At 36.9% G+C, this 10,980-nt stretch overlaps 1 protein-coding gene across 1 annotated transcript in view; it reads left to right on the forward strand.

Annotated features, from left to right (window-relative positions):
- The window catches only part of ARL14EP (ARF like GTPase 14 effector protein), an 11,745-nt gene extending 1,386 nt beyond the window's left edge, over positions 1-10,359 (forward strand). The window contains exons 2-4 of the mRNA XM_069091353.1: positions 5,322-5,835; positions 7,302-7,423; positions 8,412-10,359. Coding sequence (XP_068947454.1) covers positions 5,413-5,835; positions 7,302-7,423; positions 8,412-8,640 — 774 coding nt within the window. The 5' untranslated portion in view covers positions 5,322-5,412 and the 3' untranslated portion in view covers positions 8,641-10,359. The remainder of the gene's footprint in view (positions 1-5,321; positions 5,836-7,301; positions 7,424-8,411) is intronic.
- The last annotated feature ends 621 nt before the right edge of the window (positions 10,360-10,980 follow it).

The following is a 10,980-nucleotide window of genomic DNA, read 5'->3' on the forward strand; positions in this document are numbered from 1 at the left end:
GGGGCCGCGGCAGGGGTTCGACAGAGACGCGGGTGCCTTCTGTCGGTGAGGTCCGGTTTTGTTAGCCTGATTTGTAATGACGTCATTGGCCTGAGAGGAATGAAGGAGAAATCATGCTCAGATGGCCCAGGCTTTGGAGATTCGGAAGCACGAGGCCAGGGCCTTAGTGAAACAGCAGACTGAAGAAAGTACAGGCTGAACAGGAGTGATGAACTCGGAGAACAGGGCTTTGGGGTAAATTCAGGAGGAATGAGGCAGTAGGAAAGGAGAGCATAAGAGGCTGATGAGAAAAGGGAATTTCAGTTTTCGGGTTCTTGGAGGCCAAACGGTTTCACCAGAGGAACAAAGGACGTTTACCCTAGAAATAGAAGGCTTTTGACTGTTAGACAAGACCCCTCACCAGTATTAGAAAGATAACTATGTTAGTAAGCAGTATTCATCCACTTTTTGTGAACATATATTTCTTTGAGGATACTGTAGTTTTCTGAGGCTCAAGTGAAATAAGATTAGGTGTGTCTTTAGATTGGAATTCTGCAAAACCTCACCCTTTTATAGAATCTTGGAGGGATGGGGACGGTGTCTGTAGTGGATCCAAAGAGTAATAGTGTACAGTCGGTAAACGTTTATTGAGCACCTGCTATAGGCCAGGGCATGAACTAAACCAGTACATACCAACAACAAAAAATCATATTTCTCCACATTTTTGTTGGTTGTGACTGAAGGTGTGGTTTCTGGCATATTTTTTTTTTTTTAATCACCTGCAAAGAGTTGACTTTTTCTTCAAAAAGACCCTCTGGAGAATGTGATGTAAATGGCTCTCTTAATTTTGTAAGAAATGAGTAGGTATATGAGTAATTGTTGCTCTTTTTTTTCTTTGTTGCCTTTTTTGGTAATAACAGGTCCATCATCCTTTCCTTTTGGAGTCCTCCCCTTGTGATACTTTGATGTTCAACGTTGGAGTGCCTTTAAACATTTTTAAAGCCTTTTCTTAACCTTTATTTGCAGGGAGAAACACCAAATCATTAAATTTCCAAAGGAAAAAAGCATGGTAACATGAAAATGGCCCTGATCTTTTATAGTAGAATCTGCTTTTAAGCAGATTCTAAAACATCAATCTTCCATTTTCCAAAATAAGTATCTAATTCTGCACATTTTCTTCCTATGTGCAGTGCAGGTGAAGAAGAGGTTGTTGTGGCCTTTGATTACATCTATAAATTTTAATACCTTTTAGGAAAATGGGAGAAAGGTGGTAAAGTTACAGTGGAAAATAAGCAAAATGCTAGCAAATTTAGATTTGAAAGAAATTTTAGAGGGCACCTGATTCTATCTCCATTTTACAAATGAAAATGAAGTGAAGTATCCTAAGTTCCATAGCCAGTAAGTGAGTGTGTACTAAGTCCCAAGCCTAGCTATTTTTATTTTTTTATACACACACACACAATTTGGTTACTCCAACTATAGTGTTTTATCCCTTTTGAAACTAAGCAAAATTGAATCAGGATCGCAGGTGGTTAACCAACAACAGAGAGAAGTAACTTAAAGGTTGCAATAATTGAAGGCTTTTCCAGCTATAGTGTGAGGACCCAATTCATGAGAATTGACTTATATTTTTCACCAAGGATCCAACAAGTACCTACTCCTGAACAAATATTACACTGGGATCCAATGGTGGCACAGGACTATTGAAGTGATTTTTTTTCCCCCTATATTTAGAAATGTTTGTGACCTCTACTGACTACCTTCCCAACATATTGTATCAAAACTTCTCCAGAGTTGAAGAATCTTTAAGCACATCTTTGTCACCTCTGTTATGGCCCGAACTAATTTTGTTTTCACTGTTCATCAGGCTCTGCCTTCAAGGCAAATAAAGTTCCTGGTACCATGTATTCATGCTCACAAAACACTTTTCATTGATGAGTGGTCAGTCTCGCCCACCTTTTGACGATTTGTGGCAATCACTTTAAAATAGTTGCTTTTACAAAAAATGGCTTCTCTGCCAATCTCTTAGTTGTCTTCCACCACTAAAATCACTTGATGTTTATAGGACTTTTATATGTAATTCAGTTTCAGATTCTACATGAAAGTCATAACTGTTCTGGTGGCAACTGCTTTATGAGTTCAGGCTGACAAAAATGGTTAAGCCATATAGCTATAGCAGAGACCCACATTCCTTTTGGACAGCCAGACACTACTGTCAAAATTGTCACCTCTACAAATGAATTTCTTCCATGTGTATTTGGTCAAGTTCATCTTTTCATCCCAGTTTTTTTAGTGTCATTTTTATTTCCTTATATGGTACATTGAGTACTGAGTACAAATGATGGTTCCATTGTTGATAAAAATAGATTTGCTGTAAAAACATTGGGAAATCCATTCACATCGTATTTGTTGCTCTACCAGCTTCAACTGTGAATGCTTTGAGGAAGATAGGGCTATTGCCCAGTTTGTGAAATGTAGTTGGATAGGCAGTCCATTGATGGACTGAACTGAGCTCAGAATTAAATAGAAGGAAGAAAACTGCAGGCTGGATTACGTTTGGGAACGTTCACAGCGTTTTCAGAGATCCCAAGCTGTTCTTTGCTGCAAACGCCCATTTATTAACACCAATATTCTCCCAGTGATACTATATGCCTGCAAATCATGGAATACTATGCCCTCAGAAGAATCAAAATTGCAGGTCACCTGTGGAAAGATTCATGATGGGGCTAAATAGACTGCAGCATATTATCACTGATGACTTGTGTGCAAGAAATCATGTAAAAAGCATGACATATGACCAGGAAAGGAGTTGAACTGGTCAAGGGATAACAAATGGACAGCCTGAGCATTGCTCTGGTATTTACAGAATATTAAATACCTGGAGGAAAACCTCCATAAATGTTGGGTAACTCCTCCCTGGAGGATGTTTGGACAAGAATTGCACAGGATGAGAAGGCCTGGATGGGATCTGCATCAAAATGGAGGATTACCCACACTGATAAGCATGCTACCTACTTTGACAAAGAAATTCCTTGGCTCATTTATCTCTAGTTCTAAGGGAATTGTCTGCAGACAAGCTCATTGCTATTGAGAGGGCCTCTACTCATGTGAGGAAATCTGGCCCAAAAACAGTTTTGAATCTGGCAAAACAGTTTGGAATTTTAATTTTCTTTGTGAAATTAGCCTACAGGTCAGACACTGAAGTAAATCTTGAGTGACTTTAAAGCAGTCTTTGTTTTTATATCACCTTGTTGTGTTCTGAGGACAGACAAAGAATCTGGCTTTACCTGAGGGTAAAGGGTGTGTGTGAGTCCATATATGTGTGTGCACATACCCATATACAAACTTGAAAATAAGACTGCTTCAGTTTTCCTATTCTGGAAATGGGGAAAACATTGGGTGAAATAAGTAAGGACCATACCGTGCCAGACTTGGGCTGGTAAAACATTCTGATTTATCCTTGGACCATTGTCTTCTGGGATAACTCCCTAGCACTAAGTTTAACATTTTTTAAAATAGGGTGCCCTAGTCAGCCACTTCCATTAATCTTTAAAACTATCAAAAGACTTTTCCCAACTATCAGAGCTATCCCAAAGTAGAATGAGATGCCTTGGTGTAGAGTTCACTATCATTGGCAGTCTTCGAGCAGAGACTGGGTGATTACTTGTCAGAAGTGTTAGAGAGGATTCAAGTTTCAGGTTGAGATTAGACTAGGGGGATGACATCTGAGGTCCCTTCCCATTCTTAAGGATTTTTTTATTCAGGATCTGAATGACTCATTTAAGGAAAGCCAACCTGATTGTACCAGTCAATCATTGAGCATTTATTAAGCATTTCATATGTACCAGGACCTTTTACTTACTTTAGAAGACACGTAAGATGGGATTGTAGCTTTAGAGCTGGAAAAAGATCTCAGAGCTCATCTAACCCAACCTCCATATTTAACAGATGAGGATCCAGGGCCCCAGAGAAGTGAAGGGATTTGCCTATGATCACACAGTCATACGTGGTGTTATTGTAGACAGTTCTCACATGCCGTTTGAAGTTATTTTTGTGTCCAGTTATGCTAGATCTCAAGCAAGGATGAATATGATTTTGATTTAAACTAATGAGAGACCTTGAATAACTACTGATTTCAAACAGGAAAAACAAAAGAGAGCAGGCAAATAAGTATACAATTTTATTTTAAAATGAGACGAGCAAATTAGGGTTTCAGTATAATACTTTAAAATGGGAATTACTTTTTTGGTTTTAAGATGCTTTCTAGCTTTTCAAATAAATTGTAGAAGTATATCTAGAATCTCTAAATGCACAGTCGACACACGCATACACACCTTTGTTGCATAACTCATCCCCAGAAATGGGTAGTTCCCAACAAAGAAACGTCCAAATCGCCAGTGCACTATTATTATAACTTTCTTCCCATTCACCATTTTTTGAACATAAACTGTTAGAAGTAGAAACAACTTCATCCTAAGGTTAAATTCCCTAGTGAGGCTAGCTTGCCTATTTAGGGGCTCCTCTTACTCTCTTCCCCTGCCAGCCCTTTACCATGTTTTACCTCCACTCTGGACTAACAATTGTTTTTTGTTTTGTTTTTTGTCTTCTGAACTTAATTCCTTTTCTTAGGGAGTCCTTTGACTTAAATGCAAATATCCTGTAAACAAATATGAAATAGAATAACTTTGTGAAATTAACACCACTTGAAATCCCTTAACTAACTCCAAGTTGATGTTGGAGCAGGGGAGGGGCATTAGCTGTAGCCTTTTGGTGCCCAGTCCCATTATTCTCTCCAGAAAATCTTAAGAAATTGGTAATTCTGAAGACACATTAGCCAGTTTCAGCATTCACCTGTAGCCCAGGAAAGGGCACTTCTAGCCTTTCCTGTTTTCCTTGTATCCAGGATTCTGGTTACTACTGTTAAATAAATTTCTCTGGTCTAACATGGAATTCAAACCATAATTGTTCCTGTGAAAAAATTGCAGGGTCCAAACAGTTGATTTTTAAAATGAGCTTTTAATATAACTGTCTTAAGTTATAGACTGAAGTTATCTTTGTTGGATTTGACAGCTGAACTGGATATGGATGTCATAATCTTGCGGATGTTACTGAAATTTATAAACCTGCAAGTGTAATCCAGAATGTGGAGCATGGAGGAAAATTTTCTCTTTTAAAAAAAAAAATGAACGAACAGAACGGTGTATTATATTTGCAGCAGAAGTTTTAAAAGGGGAAATAAAATTCTTAGGATATATAAATCTGATTTACTTTTTTTAGTGTCAGGCCTCGAGGTAAGAAAAAAATTGTAACATAAATCTGATTCACTTTAATGCTTTCTCTAGGGTGCTCCTCAATAGGACCTACTAGAGGCTGCAGAAAAAAACCTAGGCAGAATTTTTTAAACGGTGAAATAGGTTGTTCTGAGGAAGTAAGATGGATCCCTGTTCAGTTGGAGTTCAGCTTCGTGCTACCAATGAATGTCATAAGACATACTATACTCGACATACTGGCTTCAAGACTTTGCAAGAATTGTCATCAAATGATGCGCTTTTACTTCAGCTTAGAACCGGAATGACACTCTCTGGAAACAATACAATTTGCTTCCATCATGCAAAAATTTACATTGATCGATTTGAGGACTTGCAAAAGTCTTGTTGTGATCCTTTTAACATACACAAAAAGCTTGCAAAGAAAAATTTGCATGCAATTGACTTAGATGATGCCACTTTCCTAAGTGCCAAGTTTGGAAGACAACTTGTACCTGGTTGGAAGCTTTGTCCAAAATGCACACAGATAATCAATGGAAGTGTGGATGTTGAATCTGAAGATCGCCAAAAAAGGAAAGCTGATTCAGACGTATGTATATGGGCCAATTTTTCACTTATTTAGGTCTGCAATTTAGAGTTTTGCTTGGGCAGTATAGAAGCATACCTTTTTTTTTAATCATTGCTCATGTGCACTTTAAATCAATGTAGTATTATGCATACAAAATTTAGACAGATGAGAATGCTTTAAGTGGTGCTTGTTTTCCCCTCCCTCTTTTCAGCCATTTAAGTGGTAGGATCCAAAAAAGGAATGACACAGTTGAGTACTTACCTTTACCGCTAGAAGAAGGTCTAGGAGGGGGTAGCAGGTGGCTTGCAATGAACGTTTCTCGCTCCTTTTATTCTCTTCCTCTTTTGTCCTCACACATTTGGATTTGTGTGGGCATGTCTAGGAGCACAGCTCAGAATCCCTGTTTCCTAACTTTAGGCCTCTCTGGTCACCAAAAACATGACTGTATAAAGTTTTGATTTGATTTTTGTGGGGTATGAGATATGGTGTGTCTTACCTTGAAAAGTGTGTACCTTCTATTTGGAAAAACTTAACAATTCAGCACTATGAAAGACTTTAATAGAAGGCTTTTAAAAACTGCTTGGCACAGGCTCAGATTGTATATTAATAGGTAATGAACTATTTCTCCCTTCTCACCCAGTACCAATAATAACACTGCTATGTGTTAGGAAGCACTTAAACACTTTTTCATTTGTGCTCCTAGAGAAGTAAGATTGAAAAGATAGAAAAATAGAATCCTGATGACTTAATTAAGTGAAGCCTATTTCTTTAACATATGCACTGTATGGTGACCTTTCCCTTGTTTTCCTGAAGCAATTCTCTCAGTATTGAACATGTTAGTTCCTAGTCACATTTCAGAAAACTGAATGTTGCTTTTTGTCAGACTCCTATCCTAACATAGTAACATCATTAGGGTGTTCTGCATGTATGATTAACTACATAGCTAAACATTTTATACCTTTGGATTTTAAAAAAAAGATGTTTTTTGTTTTATTGAGCCACTTATGGAAGAATTTTTAGTCTCTTTACAATTCACTGATTTCTCAAACAAAAGAAATTGGATCTTTGACTCAGCGATTGTTGTGAATGCCTACTATTTCACTGTGCTGAGTTGGTTTTTGTTTTGTTTGTTTTGTTTTGACTTCCTCTTCTCCACCACTATCAACCTTTAGTTCTGCCGCCAGCGTGTCTACCTCTTATGCCTTCCTCCTGTGCTACTTTTGATTTGCTGTGGTGTAATAAATTGAATAACCAAGATTGTTAGGGTTGTGTGATCTGAGAAGTCAGTAAGCACTGAATATGGCTTCTTCTACAGAATAAATTTCAGTTTTAGTGCATTGGGCTCCCAGACTTTGTTATATTTCTGGACAAAGCAGGCAGTATTCTATTCTGTACGGTCAGCTTGGCAGTCATTAAAAATGATATGTTTACTTAATATTTACTATTTGATGTAGAGATCTAATCTGAGAATTTTTACTTTTCCTTAGGGAAGGACTGCTAAAGCCTTGCGGTCCTTGCAGTTTGCAAATCCAGGAAAGCAAACTGAATTTACTCCAGAAACTGGTAAGAGAGAGAAAAGAAGGCAGACTAAGGCAACCAATTCTGACAGGTAGGCAATTTATATTAAGAAACATAAGCTGACCATCTTAACATTTTACTACTTATTTTTGTTTCATCTTCATTTCCGAGATTTCCTAAATTACTATCTCAAATTGCTTAAGGGGAGGGGGAGGAGAAATGTCCTTTAGTCTGTTAACTTGTTTTACAAATGAAAGTGTTGGAAGCCAACTTTCAAAGTATCTTTCTTTCCCCTTTTCCCCGTTTTTGGAGGGGGGGGGGAGGTAGGGCGATTGGGGTTAAGTGACCACCAAGGTCACAAGGCTAGTAAGTGTTAAATTTCTGGGGTCGGATTTGAACTCAGGTCCTCCTGACTCCAGGGCCAGTGCTCTGATTCACTGTGCCACCTAGCCGCCCTCTAGGTATCTTTCAACTCTAAAAATTCTAAGTACAGTGACACTTATACATGCCTTTAATCTTTGTAGCGTTTTCAAGTTTTGTTTAATGCATTTTTATTTCTTTTATCTTGACTAGAATTCTTTTTTTTTGTTTTGTTTTACCTTGCATAGCAATAACTTAAAATACTCTTGTACTTCACAGTATGAAACCTACCAAGCCCACAAGAGTAGCATAGTAGCAAGATTGATTGGGGGGGAAGGGTTGGAGTGAGTTGAGTGAATTGTTCTCTTTTGTTCTTATAGAAATATCGACCTTTGGGGGGATAGTTTCCATCCATACGTTAGATTTCTGCTTCTAAAATGATTTGATTAACTACTGAGTACATGAAGACTTTGATCGAAAAGTTATGAGAACCACTTTAGTAGGACTATACATACCAAGTTGTTAGAAGTAGCCAAATGGAGCATTAGAAATCCTTTTGGTTACGTATCATTTAATATAAATTGTGAGAGCTTCCCCCCATCATACGTTTCTTTACATTGTCTTCTTTACTTTTGTGCTGAAAATTGGGGGGGAGGGAGGGGCTGGACTTGGAATAAAATTCATCATGTTAGAAGTGACCTTTTTTTTCCTTTTTACAGGCAAGTGATACCGCCAAAGAGCAAAGTCTATGATAGCCAGGGCCTCCTGATCCTCAGTGGGATGGATCTCTGTGACTGCCTTGATGAGGATTGCCTCGGGTGCTTCTACGCATGTCCCAATTGTGGCTCTAACAAGTGTGGAGCTGAATGCCGCTGTGACAGGAAATGGCTTTATGAGCAGATTGAAATAGAAGGAGGGGAGATTATTCATAATAAGCATGCTGGGTAATTTGAAGGTGTTGAATGAGCTGCTCTGTTTCCTTGTAGCTCTAAAATTCTACTGTATACTCAGAATTCAAGCATGATAAACAAGTGACGAAATATTTGAAAATGTTATTACATGTGAATGTTTTGTGCTAGGTGTTTTAGAATTCATTATTTTGTGTACATTTAGACAGGCTTTAAAAAATCAGCTTAAGTTTATTGTGGATAAATAAGGAAGCTTAGTAGTTGAGAATAGTGCTTGACTGTACAAGGAGAATTGATCTTTGTACAACTGTTAAAACCATTCTGGCATTAGTTGCTCATGAATTAATAAGCAGTGAGGGGCAAAATCTTCAAAGCACTTTATCAGATTACATTCCCTTTGAGTAAAGAAACATACTGAAAACATGATTTAAGACTGTCCTAAGCATTCTTATTTTCTACCCTGCTTTCTGTCAAATTAGAGGTTCTTAATATTTTAAATTTAAACTATAGCCCAATAAGTTCTAAACAAATGTAGCTCATTTAATTTAGCATTTGGCCTTCTAAATTGAACTTCAATGTTGTGATATAAATTCAACTCTTTGATACCACCTCTCCCACCCCCCCCTTCCTTCCCTAATCAGTTGTGTTTCAAATATTTTTTTATTACAACCGATTTTTTTTTTTTTTTTTTTTTTTTTTTTTTTTTTTTTGCACACTTACTTGGGCAGTTACCTAAAGAACACTGAATATCCCTGCTTGCAGATTTGGCTTTGAAGAGTGTGCCTTCCAAAGGGCTCTCACTTTAAAGAGGTTGAGTAAGAAATGCTAGTTTCCTGAATGGTAACTTGGCAAGGCTGTTGAGGTTTGGTACGTTTTTAAAGAATGAATCCACAAGTCCTTTTTATGTTGCTGCTAGACTTTTCAAGAGACCTGACTATTAATAAAGCAGATATTGAAACTATAAATGCTAATTTCCCTTCTGTATGATTTGTGATAGAAAAGTCAGTGTTAACATGCTTTAAAAGTTGAATTGAAATTAGAAATGCCAGATTTGTGTTTTCTGGTACATATTTTGATGCTAGTTCAATTAGCACTTTTGCATAATTGATTAAGTTGTATTTTTTTTGTAGTTTTATTTGACTTTCCACAAATCTAGTGTCTGTTAATTAATAGCTATGCTTCTGCAATGAATATCATACTGGTAGAATCTAGTGTTAGAGAATCTAGTTGTAACCTCCAAATCCTTGATGAGACTTGGCTAATTTTGCTCTGTTGATGTGGGGAAATCCTTTTTAGCAATTGTGTTTACAAGTCTTTGCTTCTTTATCTGTTCTACTGAGCATTGTGTTTATATAAGTAATATAGGTACTATTCAAATAGGTATTCTACCTTGTCAGAAGTATATTAAATATTCAAATATCTTACTGCTGTGTACTTATATACTTCAGGAGGGAGGTATTGAGTTCTTCCTAGTTGAGGCTTCAGAGGATTTTTCAGTTCATTGTGGAAAGTGATAAGAACTATGGTGATTCAGAGAAGGGAATTGCTTTGAAGGATAAAACTGTTGTGTCCAGGAAGACCTAATTCAAGATTGACTTAAACTTTGATATCTAATTGTCTTCATCTCAATGTGGGTGCTCTATCCATCCATCTACAGATTGTATTCATTCTATCTTGTGCACTTTTGTCTTATCTTCCACATATTATCTAAGCTGTATACCGTTAACACAAGAAATAAATAAATACCATGATAGCAGTATTTATTTGTCATCACTTCTTTTAGATATGCAAAACATTTTCTTGGGCCCCTACACAGGGCCCTTCTCCCTTTGTAGCTGTTTTCCTTTACAAACAGTTTTGCTTTATATAAAGTAGCAGTGTTCCAGCATAATTAGTTTTGGCCTAAGCAGAACCTATTCTACCTTTGTCTAAATTTTCAAAGTTTTAGATAGAAATTTAGCATCTAAAAAGTAAGAATACCACTATATGAACTGTTATTACTTGATCACTTCAGTTTTTCTCTTTATAGTTACTTTCCTAAAGGCATTTTGTTCTGTTGTAAAGTTTTCATGTAATTTATTTAGTTTTTGCTGGAATTATAAGAAAATAAACCAAACTTCTCATCCATCACTCCTTCAATTTGATCTCTTTCTAAAAACAACCTTTGCATGTTTTGAATCAATAATTACATAATGATTTGATGGTGTACCCAAAAAAAAAGTTTAACAACTCGGATAAAATTCTTAAACTCAAGCATAATAATGTCCACTAGCAATCGAAAAGCCAATTTGGGGGTTTCCTAAAATTTTGATTTTCTGTAGTTTTAAGTGAAGAAACTTAAGTGAATTAAAGGATGTATTTCTTTAGGAAAGAAAGAAGA

The sequence above is a fragment of the Petaurus breviceps genome, unplaced genomic scaffold (assembly GCF_028583685.1).
Source record: "Petaurus breviceps papuanus isolate PSGF00001 unplaced genomic scaffold, PetGlider_PUasm1.0 188, whole genome shotgun sequence".
Classification (NCBI taxonomy): Eukaryota; Metazoa; Chordata; class Mammalia; order Diprotodontia; family Petauridae; genus Petaurus; species Petaurus breviceps.